The sequence below is a fragment of the Dermochelys coriacea genome, chromosome 5, assembly GCF_009764565.3.
Source record: "Dermochelys coriacea isolate rDerCor1 chromosome 5, rDerCor1.pri.v4, whole genome shotgun sequence".
NCBI classification, from domain to species: Eukaryota; Metazoa; Chordata; order Testudines; family Dermochelyidae; genus Dermochelys; species Dermochelys coriacea.
Window position 1 is genome coordinate 974976 of NC_050072.1, and position 12474 is coordinate 987449.

Here is a 12474-nt window from a genome sequence, read left to right on the forward strand (position 1 = left end):
TTTGTTCTCTAACATCTCCAGCTGATTCTTGCAGGGGCCTGCTCTGGCCATCAGTTGCCCGGATACAGGTTGTCAGCCATTCTCTGTCTCAGGCAGCCAGTCGGTGTCACACTTGCCCTCTAGGGGCCTCTGCAATGATCACACACCCTTGTCCCGATGTGACGAAGCGGGACTGTTCTTAATGTTTCCTCTGAATAGTGTGTGGGTGCCTCAGTTTCCCCTAGGCAGTTCTTAAGTCTCTAGGTGGTGGGATAAGGGTGTAGGATCATTGCAGAGCCCTAGAGGGCAGGTGTGGGCAGGGGTCTGGACACAGAGAATGGCCGACACCCTGTTTCCTGGCCACTGATGGCCTGGGCCTTCCCCCCTGCAAGGTGAGAGCTAAAGGGTTGGAGAACAAAGGAATCCGGTGCCCTCCTGGCCCGGGAAAGGGACAAAGCCCAGAGGAGTAGGGGCTGGAGGGAGTTTCAGTATGGGGCTGGCTGGGGACATGGAGTGAAGTGCAGAAGGGATTGTCTGGCTCACTGCCCCCCAAAATGGACCCAGCTGAGGGGTCCTGTTCTCTGCACCTACAAGCTCTGTGTTAGACCATGTTCCTGTCATCTAATAAATCTTCTGTTTTACTGGCTGGCTGAGAGTCACGTCTGACAGCAGAGTTGGGGGGCAGGACCCTCTGGCTTCCCCAGGACCCCGCCTGAGCAGACTTGCTGTGGGAAGTGCACGGAGGGGCAGAGGATGCTGAATGCTCCGAAGTCAGACCCAGGAAGGGGGAAGCCGGGTGAGCTGTGTGTCCTGCAGACAGGCTGCTCCCTGACAGGAGACTCCCCAGAGTCCTGCCTGGCTTCGTAGGGAGCAGTTCCAGAGCATCGCCCAGGGACTCCGTGACACCTACCACCTACATACTTGAAAAAAGAAAAGGAGTACTTGTGGCATCTTAGAGACTAACAAATAAGGTGCCACCAATGCTCCTTTTCTTTTTGCGAATACAGACTAACATGGCTGTTACTCTGAAACCTAGATACTTGAGTAACACATAGGGGAAACTGAGGCACACACAGTATTCAGACAAAACATTAAGAACATTACCACTGCGTCACAGACTCATTGGGGTGTTCCGTGTGATAGGGTTTCCAACTTTCCAGTTCCTGAAAACCGGACACCCTGCTCTGACCCATCTCCCTGAGGCCTCACCCCCACTCACTCCTCTCCCCTCCAATCAAAACAAAAACACCTAAACCCCAAAGCAGGAATTATTGCAGGAAATTGCGTGTTTCCTACCCCCTCTTCCAATCTAAACCCTTATCACATGTTCTGAGGAAAGGGGGTGGTGAAGCTTTGCTGCAATACTTATCTTGGTATTTCTCAGGGTACTCTGGGAAGTGTCAAGGAGTTGCTCACTCCTACTGCATTAAGTACCATTACTTGTATCCCTACCACCACACTGCGCCAGAGACGCTGTGCGAACTAAGAGGGATGAGCCTGCTGCCATAACAATCCTTCAGCAGAGAACAGTTGGGATACTGAGAGTTACTACACAAGTACTGTGCGGCATGAAATATAAACACAGAAAATGCATTTCAGCAACAGACACCTGCTCTGATTCCCCCTCTCTCCTCTGTACAACGAAAGCAAAACAGGGACTTTTGCTGGCTGTATGTTCATTTTGGCTGAGAAATTCATTCTTGCCCCGTCCTCTATCCAAAGAGCCAGCACCCGAGCCCCACCTTCCCCGAGCTCACATTGAGAGCAGGTGACGCGTTCCTCTCTACAGAGATCTCTGTGCTGTGCAGAGAAAAGGTCCACGGCTCAACCAGGCAACTCCTGGAATAACCCCCCACAGGGTAGCAGGTATTTAGGACCCTCTTTAAGACACATCATTGAGGGAAGAATGTGGGGAGAAGGGAAGATACTGACTCTACTGAGCTAAACCTCAGCACCCTTCCCAAAAAAGGTTCCCAAAAAAGTCACAAACCTTTAAATAAACTCCAATACTGACACAACCCCCCCCCCCCACTCACACACACACTTATATACACACCAGAGGCGAGGATGCAGCACATAGTAATTCCAGGGTGTTGGGATCGGGCGGGGGGGGGCATTGTGGTATCTGTGTTCCTCTTGGGGAATGAGTGGCAGGGGAGCTGGCTCTAGGTCCTGTGCAGGGATAGGGGAGGGCTGCGTCGCCAGGGTGCGTGCCCAGGAAGGGGGATGAGGCTCAGAACCAAGCCGGCCCCATTGTGGGAGCGGGGCACACAGGGGTATTGCAGCCGCAGGGGCTGGCTGGGGACGCGGCAGCTCCAGACTCTGTGTGCAGGGTGTCGGCAGTGAAGTGAAACACTGCCAAGGGGTAGGTGCAGCCCCCCTGCCCGGGGCAGCAGGGACTTCCTTCCCCATGAGCTGCCCTGGGCAGGGGGCACTCTGCCCCAGCTACTCACCCATGCAAGATGGGAACTGGTGGCAGCGCAGCAGGGGCGCTGATGTGGGGGGTGGGGGTGGGTTTGCATAGGGAAGCTGGGCAGGAGCAGGGTGGGGAACCTGGGCTGCCCATCCCTGGCGCTGCTGCCCCTGCTCCCGCTGCTGGAGGAGGCTCCAGCTCGGGCACATGCTGGGAGGAGCAAAGTGGGGGGCACGGCCGCTTGCTGCCCCCGCTGCCAGCTCTGTGCCCGATCCCCTCACCTCCCTGCCCGCCAGTCTGCCTGCTTGGCCCCAACTGTTCTGGCACCCCTGCAGGCAGCAACCGGACTTTGGGTGTCCGGTCAGTGTTTCTGACTGGACACTGTCAGTGCCCTTTTTGACTGAACTTTCCGATCAAAAAAGGGGGCACCTGGCAACCCTAGGCCGTGTGGAGGAGCCATCCCTGGGGGCGGTTCTTGTTGGGGAGGGGATTGGGGTGTGGAGGATCTGTCATGGGGGGATGGCTCATTGGGGGGGTTGGGATGTGGAGGGGCCGACTCAGGAGGGTGACTCGTTGGGGGTGGGGTTGAGGTGCAAATGTGCTGTCCCAGGGGGGTGACTCATTGGGGGGTGACTTGTTGGGGGGGTTGGGGTGCAGAAGTGGCATCCAGATGGGGTGATGGAGCATTGAGGGTTTTTTGTGGGAGTGTAGTTGCCTTAAATAGAAAGGTAGATTGGGAACTTTCCCTGTCCCCAGCTCCCCCCACGAGGAGAAAGGAGGGAGCCCAATGAGACTGAAAGGAGGGAAATTGAAAATGGATCAAAGGAAACTCTTTCACACGGTGTGTAGTTGGCCAGTGGAACTCACTGCCACAGGATTTAATTGAGGCCAAACTTTTAACACGTTTCAAAGGGGATTGGCCATTCCTGAGCATTACAGCAATAGTCAGGGTGCAGTTAATGCTAACAGTTCTGGCAGGGAGATTAAACTTTGTTCTCAGGGCTTGAAGCCATCTCTAACTATTAGAGACCAGGGTGGGACCTGAGGTGAGGTACATAATCCCACACCTGCCACTGTAGGGTTGTTGCGCCTTCCTCTGGAGTATCTAGCACTGCCCATGGTCGGGGCCCAGGGCTGATAGGTGCCGGTTCAATCCTGTCTGGCAGTGCCCATGTGCCTGTGAACCCGTCCACGTGGTGGGGGTGGGCTCTGGGTACATTCCTCTGCTGATCTGGTGTGAGTGCTGCTTCGGCCCTGAGCCTCCTGCACTACTCTTCCATCAGGCTGGGCCGTCAGGGGTCAGGGCCCTGCTTCACATGGGGACCAGTCCCCCAGCTCTGTGCAGGCTCCCAGCTTTTCCTGCCTGGGACAGCTCTGAGTGTTCCCAGGGGGCCCGCAGCCCTGAGCTGCACGGCCGATCCCAGCTGGCCAGCCTCAGGAGAGCCCAGGCCTGGGGCTGTGAGGAGGGGCATGTGGTCGTGCTGTGAGCTGTGACTGATGCTTACGCTGTCCACCTGTCTCTGCCCCACAGCGACTGACACAGCCTGTCCCCCCTCCTCCACCTGTCTCTGCCCTGCAATGACTGACACAGCCTGTCCCCCCTCCTGCACCTGTCTCTGCCCTGCAGCGACTGACACAGCCTGTGCCCCCTCCTCCACCTGTCTCTGCCCTGCAGCGACTGACACAGCCTGTCCCCCCTCCTGCACCTGTCTCTGCCCCGCAGCGACTGACACAGCCTGTCCCCCCTCCTGCACCTGTCTCTGCCCTGCAGCGACTGACAGCCTGTGCCCCCTTCTCCACCTGTCTCTGCCCTGCAGCGACTGACACAGCCTGTGCCCCCTCCTCCACCTGTCTCTGCCCTGCAGCGACTGACAGCCTGTGCCCCCTCCTCCACCTGTCTCTGCCCTGCAGCGACTGACACAGCCTGTCCCCCCCTCCTCCACCTGTCTCTGCCCTGCAGCGACTGACAGCCTGTGCCCCCTCCTCCACCTGTCTCTGCCCTGCAGCGACTGACAGCCTGTGCCCCCTCCTCCACCTGTCTCTGCCCTGCAGCGACTGACACAGCCTGTCCCCCCTCCTCCACCTGTCTCTGCCCCGCAGCGACTGACACAGCCTGTCCCCCCTCCTGCACCTGTCTCTGCCCTGCAGCGACTGACACAGCCTGTGCCCCCTCCTCCACCTGTCTCTGCCCTGCAGCGACTGACACAGCCTGTCCCCCCTCCTGCACCTGTCTCTGCCCTGCAGCGACTGACAGCCTGTCCCCCCTCCTGCACCTGTCTCTGCCCCGCAGCGACTGACACAGCCTGTCCCCCCTCCTGCACCTGTCTCTGCCCTGCAGCGACTGACAGCCTGTGCCCCCTCCTCCACCTGTCTCTGCCCTGCAGCGACTGACACAGCCTGTGCCCCCTCCTCCACCTGTCTCTGCCCTGCAGCGACTGACAGCCTGTGCCCCCTCCTCCACCTGTCTCTGCCCTGCAGCGACTGACACAGCCTGTGCCCCCTCCTCCACCTGTCTCTGCCTCGCAGCGACTGACACAGCCTGTCCCCCCTCCTCCACCTGTCTCTGCCCCACAGCGACTGACACCCTATCATCCCCATTCTAATCTCCACCTGTCTCTGCCCCGCAGCGACTGACACAGCCTGTCCCCCCTCCTGCACCTGTCTCTGCCCTGCAGCGACTGACACAGCCTGTGCCCCCTCCTCCACCTGTCTCTGCCCTGCAGCGACTGACAGCCTGTCCCCCCTCCTCCACCTGTCTCTGCCCCGCAGCGACTGACACCCTATCATCCCCATTCTAATCTCCACCTGTCTCTGCCCCGTAGCGACTGACACAGCCTGTCCCCCCTCCTCCGCCTGTCTCTGCCCCGCAGCGACTGACACCCTATCATCCCCATTCTAATCTCCACCTGTCTCTGCCCCGCAGCGACTGACACCCTATCATCCCCATTCTAATCTCCACCTGTCTATGCCCCGTAGCGACTGACACAGCCTGTCCCCCCTCCTCCGCCTGTCTCTGCCCCGCAGTGACTGACACCCTATCATCCCCATTCTAATCTCCACCTGTCTCTGCCCCGCAGCGACTGACACAGCCTGTCCCCCCTCCTCCGCCTGTCTCTGCCCTGCAGCGACTGACACCCTATCATCCCCATTCTAATCTCCACCTGTCTCTGCCCCACAGCGACTGACACCCTATTATCCCCATTCTAATCTCCACCTGTCTCTGCCCCGTAGCGACTGACACAGCCTGTCCCCCCTCCTCCGCCTGTCTCTGCCCTGCAGCGACTGACACCCTATCATCCCCATTCTAATCTCCACCTGTCTCTGCCCCACAGCGACTGGCACCCTATCATCCCCATTCTAATCTCCACCTGCCTCTGCCCCATAGCGACTGACACAGCCTGTCCCCCCTCCTCCGCCTATCTCTGCCCTGCAGCGACTGACACCCTATCATCCCCATTCTAATCTCCACCTGTCTCTGCCCCGCAGCGACTGATACAGCCTGTTTCCCCTCCTCCGCTTGTTTCTGCCCTGCAGCGACTGACACTGCCTGTCCTTCCTCCTCCGCTTGTCTCTGCCCTGCAGTGACTGACACCTCATCACCCCCATTCTCTGCCCCGCAGCGACTGACACTGCCTGTCCCCCTCCTCTGCAGCAAACTGTCACTGCCCCTTCCCTCCCATCTCTTCCCCACAGTGACTGACACTGCCCTTGTGTTTCCCACCCCCACAGTCATCTACATCTGTGGCCCCCTGGAGATGTTGCACCGGATTATGAGGCTGGCCCAGCGGGAGAGCCTGACTAATGGCGACTACATCTTCTTCTATGTGGACGTGTTTGGGGAGAGTCTGCGTGCCAGTGCCACTCGCGACGCCTTGAAACCCTGGCAGAACAAACAGAGTCAGGACGTGGGCCTGCGTCAGGCCTTCCAGGTACCCCCCCGGGGCTGGGGCTTGGCTTGGGCCTGTCCCACGCCAGTCCCTGGGGAGTGACCCTCTAGGGTGTCAGCCCCCAGGCAGTCCCACAGCCTCCAAGACTCCAAAGCTGGGCCTTTGGGTGCACACGATCCCTGTCTCTCTCTGAGGCTCTGTAATAGAGTCAGCTGCCTCCAGAGCACCCCCTGAAGTGCTCAGTCTCTGCTTTCCCCTTCTCGGGGCTTCTTAAATGAGCACCACCCGGTCCAAAGAAAATGAAGCATTCCCTGCCTAGGATCTGATTGCCCCTGCCCCTCCAGCCCCAGCTCAGCATCTCTCTCATCATAAACTCAACTAGCAGACTTTCAAACAGAATGCCCACTCAGGCGGCCCTCCTCCCAGCTGCAGCCGGGCACAGTCCTGCCCCCCAGCACCTCCCACCTAGAGTGGGTTCTTCTCCACAGGGCCTTCCCCTCAGCTGCTGACTCGGGGCCCTGCAGGAGCCTCCTCAGGCCATGTCTACGCTACAGACTGCGGCTGGCGGACGGTACGCTGGCATGATGCCGCTGTAGTTGGTGCATCGCTCGTGCACACGCCTGCTGGGGTCCTGGCGCTGTGGCCATGCTCAGGGAGTGCTCCGTGGGTAGGTGTCCCAGCGTGAACTCGCATCATCCGGCATCATGCTGGCTTTTGGGAAATGGTGATGCGACATGGGGCAGAGATGACTTGTGCAGGGGTGACAGCAAGTCCCCAGCATGCGACGTCCTCCGAAATGCCATCCCTAGGCTGTATGTTTTGCACCTTTTTAAAAAGTCCCACAGACTCACCCAGCACTTCACAGTCTGCTGGCTCTGACAGGAGCTTGGAGCCTGCACAGCTCTGCCCTCTTATCAGACACACTGCAAACGTGGGACACACAAGCCTCCGGCGTTTGCAGAGCTGCAGGAAGAACCGCAGCAACAGGGAATGTGACGATTGCTGTGGGACGTACGAAAACCAGTTCAAGATTGTTGGTGGTCTTCACAGGACAGCTGCAGATGGTGGAGCGCTGCTTCTGGGCTGAGAAACAAGCAGTGACCGGTGGGATCTCATTGCAGTGCAGGTTTGGGACGATGAGCATTGGCACATTCCTGGATTTGTGTGCCGAGCTCACCCCAGGCCACCAGCGCAGTGGCACCAGAGCGAGAGCTGCACTGACCGTGGAGAAGCGAGTGGCGATTGCACTGTGGAAGCTTGCAACACCCCACTGCTGCCGGTCAGTGGGAAATCAGTTTGCAGTTGGAAAATGCACAGCGCAGGCCATTATCATGCAAGCTCCCAGGGCCATTAATCGTCTCCTGTTATGCAGGACCATGGCTCTTGGCAGCGTGTAGGACATAGTGGCTGGATTTACAGCTATGGGGTTCCCGAACAGTGGTGGAGTAACAGACAGCACGTATAGCTCTATTTTGGCCCCAGACCACCTTGCCACACAGCACATCAGCAGAAAGGGCTTTTCTGTGGTTGTGCAACGCTGGTGCACCACCGGGGACACTTCACCGACATCAGTGTTGGCTGGTCAGGGAAGGTGCCTGACGCGCACATGTTTAGAACACAGAACTGCTCAGAAAGCTGCAGGCAGGGACTTTCTTTCCCGACCAGTGGATGATCATTGGCGATGCTGAAATGCCAGTAGTGATCCTGGGGGACCCAGCCTACCCCTTACTCCTCTGGCTCATGAAGCTGTACACCGGCCACCTGGACAGCACCAAGGAAAGATGTGCCAGTGGAATGTGCTTTTGGTTAAGTGAAGAGACACTGGTGGTGTTTGCTCACAAAATTGGATCTCAATGAGAAAAACATCCCAATGGTTAGAGCTGTCTGTTGTGTCCTGCAGAATATCAGTGAGGCACTGGGGAGAAAGCTGCCGCTAGCATGGAGGGGGAGTGGCTGTCTGCTGAGTTTGACCAGCTAGACAGAAGGACTGTGAGAAGAGCTCAGTGCAGAGCTGTGCGGTTGGGGGAGGCCTTGAAAGAGCCCTTTACCAGTGAGCCAGAGCAATGTGGTGTGGGGGACAGTGCTCCACCTGGCCCTTACATGTTGGGGCTGTTAGGAATTGTGGGGGGGCTGGTGACCATTTCTGATTATAGCAGTTTGTCAGTGGACCTGTTCATTTGGCACTGCATGCTGTACCTTTATCATTATGACACTGTGTGTCGCCGAGCCCAAGAATTCTGGTGCCCTGGACAATAACAAGTTGGGGGTGCTTTCAGTAGCACTAGGCCTTCTGCATCACTTGTGGCTAAATAAAGATAAATGATATTCCCCAAATCAGATTTTATTGGGTACCAAAACCAGTGCATAGAAATGATGTGCAATTAAAAACCAATATGATACAAAGTTCAGAAAGAAAGGAACAGAACTAAACAAGGGGAAAGAACATTCTTGTTTCTTTCATCCCATGTTGGCCATCCATACCGCAGTCGTGGCCCTCTCGCATCAGTGTACAGGAAGCTGGGCTTGTCCTTGCTCGTTCTCGGGGTGTAGGGGTGCAGGCAGGGGGGCGCCCCTCATGCAACGTGGACTGTTAAGAGGGCTATAGGGAGGTGCTGCAGTGGAGTTCTCCATGGACTGCAAAGGGAGGAGAGCCCAGGCTTGTTGACCCTGTGTGTCCACAAGAGTCTGCAGCATCTGTGCTTCCTGCCGGAGAAGTCCCATTATGGCCTGGTGCATTTTCCTCTCCTTGGCCTGCTGGGACCCTGAGGCCTTTCTCTTGTCTGCTTTTTCCTTCTCCATACAGTCTTCAGTATCTCTCTCTGGGCTCTCTGCTCACAGTCGGATGCAGCACTGACTTGCAGGATCTCACTGGATATAGTATCCTGAGTCCTCTTCTTTCTCCTCCTCTTCTGGCTCAGGCATTCCCCCCAAAGCCGCAGTGGCGGAACTAGAGCTAAAACACAGGGCGGTACCCTTGTCAGTGTAGTCACAACGGAAAGTGAAAGCAAAGGTGCAGAAATCCCCTTGCTCCCCTAACATTTTAAACAAGACTTTCTCATTGCTGCTTTGAGTGATTGTGCCCAGCTCTGTTCTGCATTCGGAGCCCTGGGGACCCTGGTGGCTGGGGCAGGGGGCCAAGGGAATGAGGAGAGAGTTGTTCAGCTGTGCGACAGATACGCACATGGGGCAATGACAGTGAATACAGGCACCCAACGGACCTTGGACATTTCAGCTGAGCTTTCGCTCACGAGAGGCACAGAGAGCACAGCGGCTGCTAGTGTCCCGAAGCCGGTTTCCTGCAGTGGTACCAGCTGAGCTCATCGCAGACTGGTGTGGGAAGGGGTCCTACTGTGGAGGAAGAAATCGGGCTGCCATCCCTAGAGGCTTTTGGGAGAGGATTGCAGAGTACCTCTGTGAATGTTTCACCCAGAGCTCTAAGGAGGAGTCAAGGAACATCCCTAAGCACATAAATAAGCTGCTCCACCTGCCACCCTTGCCTAACTCTACAGGGCAGTGAAAAACAGATACCAACTCTCGCTCTGGTCGATGTGCTGTTACCTCTTCTAGTACGAGTAAATGAATAAGAAGCTGGTGGCTGTGTCCTTTCACAGTGCGGTCCGTCACCACCACTGCATTTAAACTCCATGAGAAATGCATTCACATTCCTTCCCATGCATCAGGCGCATCCAGGCAGGACTGACTGGCCTGTGGGGAGTCTCAGCTGGTCCTGGCTCATGGCGTAGCAGGACCCACCAGTTGCGTGTCCCTCCTCCTCGTCCTCACTGTTGACAGCAGTGGTCTGCCTCAGGCTCTTGGAGGCATCCGTGGTGGTGGGCGGGGGGGGTGTGTGTGTGTGTCTCTGCTGAGGAGGGCATGTGGCTCTTTGTATAAGCAGCAGGTCTGTGGCTTGGCATCGGATTGGTTGTTGGCCTCCCTGGCTTCCTGGTACACCCACCACAGCTCCTCTGCTTTCACACGGCACTGCTGCTGGTCCCTGTCATACCCCTTCTCCTGCATCCCCCCGGCAATCTGTTCACAACTCTCCACGTTTCTAGACGAGCTGGGCAACCAGGAAAAGCCATTTCAGAAATGTCCGGTGGTTTTTAAATAGGGTGGTGGGTTCCAGTCTTTGTGACCCCTGTGCAGCCGAGTTCACAGTTGTGACCAGAGTGCTTGTGCTGGGCGTTGTGGGCCAGCAGCTGGAGGGTTGTTAGGGTCGACATAGGTCATGCTGCATTGACCTCCCTACATCGCCTGTCGGGGAGGTGGTGTTACTGCGTCGCCCTAACAGGGCTCTTGCATGGGCGGGATACAAAGGGAAGTGTAGAGACATGCCCGGCTAGTTCGACACAAGGCAGCTCACATCAGCCTGACTCTGGAGTGTAGACAGGCCTTGTTCTCTGCAGACATCACCACAACTTCCTGGACTGCCCCCTTCTCCGCAGCTTCCTGCTGCTTCTCTCCTGGCATCACCTGATTCCTCTTGGGGGCACTCAGTCTGCAATCAGGGTGGGCCAGCCCCAGTTCTCCGGCTGTTAAGGGATGAGCCACCGCGTTATAGGTTCCCTGCAGAAAATCCTGCAGAGCCAGACCCCCGAGTGAGCTCCCCCAGGGCACGCTGTGCTCGGTGACAGCAGGCACCAGTTTATTAGTCACCTGGCAGAGCGTGTGAAGGTCCCGAGGTCAGCAGACAGATGCAGAGGTTCAGACGGGTCAGTCTAGCCAACACCCAGCCAAGCTGCTGTAGAATCCATTTGGGCCCTGGCTCGCTGTCTCGTCCTTTGTTGTTTGTCCCAGGTGTGTGCTCAGGGTCTCTGCACACTCAGCTCTTAGCACTGCCACCTGGCACCGGTCCACTCGGGGCTTTGCTCTGCTTCCCTGCAGAGAGGGAGAATCTCCTTCCTCGGCTGTTATCACTCAGTGCGACTCTCCCGCCATTGGGGCTCCCTTGGCTTTCCAGAGCTGCCACTCACACACCTTTATTCACGTTAATGACTCTGGTTTCCAGCCAGGCTGCTGGGTCAGCACCTCCTCTCTTCCCGTCCACTCAGTGCCTGGCCAGAGGGAAATGGAGGCACGCATGCGGATCATAAAAATATTACCAAAATTCCACATTTCACAGGCCAGGCACTGGGCTGGGGTCAGGGGTTGGGCCCAGTGGTGAGCTGGAGCCGGTTCGCTGGAACCGGTTGTTAAGTTTACAAAAAGAAAAGGAGTACTTTTTAAATTTGTTAGTCTCTAAGGTGCCACAAGTCCTCCTTTTCTTTTTGCGAATACAGACTAACACGGCCGCTACTCTGAAACTGGTTACATTTAGAAGCCCTTTTAGAACCGGTTGTTCCACGAGGGAGAACCGGCTCTGAAAAGGCTTCTACATTTAACCACCCGCCAAAAGTGGCGCCTTAGGCACCGACTCCGTGGGGGCTCTGGGACTGGAGCACCCACGAGGAAAATTTGGTGGATGCAGAGTACCCACCAGCAGCTCCCCGCCCGGCCCCAGCTCACCTCCACTTGGCCTCCTCCCCTGAACCCACCGCCCCGCTCTGCTTCTCCGCCCCCCTGCGCCCTCCCCCCCCCGCTTCTCCACCCCCTGTCCCGCCCTGCTTCTCTGCCCCCCCGCACCCTCCCCACATCGCTCTGCTTCTCTGCCCCCCCGCGCCCCCCTGCCCCAGCTACCCTCACCTCCGCTCCGCCTGGGGCTGGGGTGGGGGGGCGTGGGGGGGTGTGGGGGGGCAGAGAATCAGAGCAGGGCGGGGGGTTCAGGGGAGGAGGCGGAGCGGAGGTGAGGGGAGCTGGGGCGGGGGGGGCGGAGAAGCAGAGCAGGGTGGGGGGTTCAGGGGAGGAGGCGGAGCAGAGGTGAGGGGAGCTGGGGCGGGGGGCACAGGGGGCGGAGAAGCGGGGCGGGGGGTTCATGGCAGGAGGCGGAGCGGAGGTGAAGGGAGCTGGGGCGGGGGGGTGGGGGGACAGAGAAGCAGAGCGGGGAGGGGGGTTCAGGGGAGGAGGCGGAGCGGAGGTGAGGGGAGGGGCGGGGGGGCGGAGAAGCAGAGCTGGGGGGGGTTCAGGGGAGGAGGCAGAGCAGAGGTGAGGGGAGCTGGGGCGAGGGGGGCGTGGGGGGGCAGAGAAGCAGAGCGGGGCGGGGGGTTCAGGGGAGGAAGCAGAGGTGAGGGGAGCTGGGGCGAGGGGGGCGTGGGGGGG

At 58.1% G+C, this 12474-nt stretch overlaps 1 protein-coding gene across 2 annotated transcripts in view; it reads left to right on the plus strand.

Annotated features, from left to right (window-relative positions):
* Window positions 1-12474, plus strand: part of NPR2 (natriuretic peptide receptor 2) — a 52181-nt gene that overhangs the window by 16053 nt on the left and 23654 nt on the right. For both annotated transcript variants that reach the window (XM_038403310.2, XM_038403311.2), the window contains exon 2: window positions 6122-6321. In XM_038403310.2, the coding sequence (XP_038259238.1) occupies window positions 6122-6321 (200 nt within the window). The remainder of the gene's footprint in view (window positions 1-6121; window positions 6322-12474) is intronic.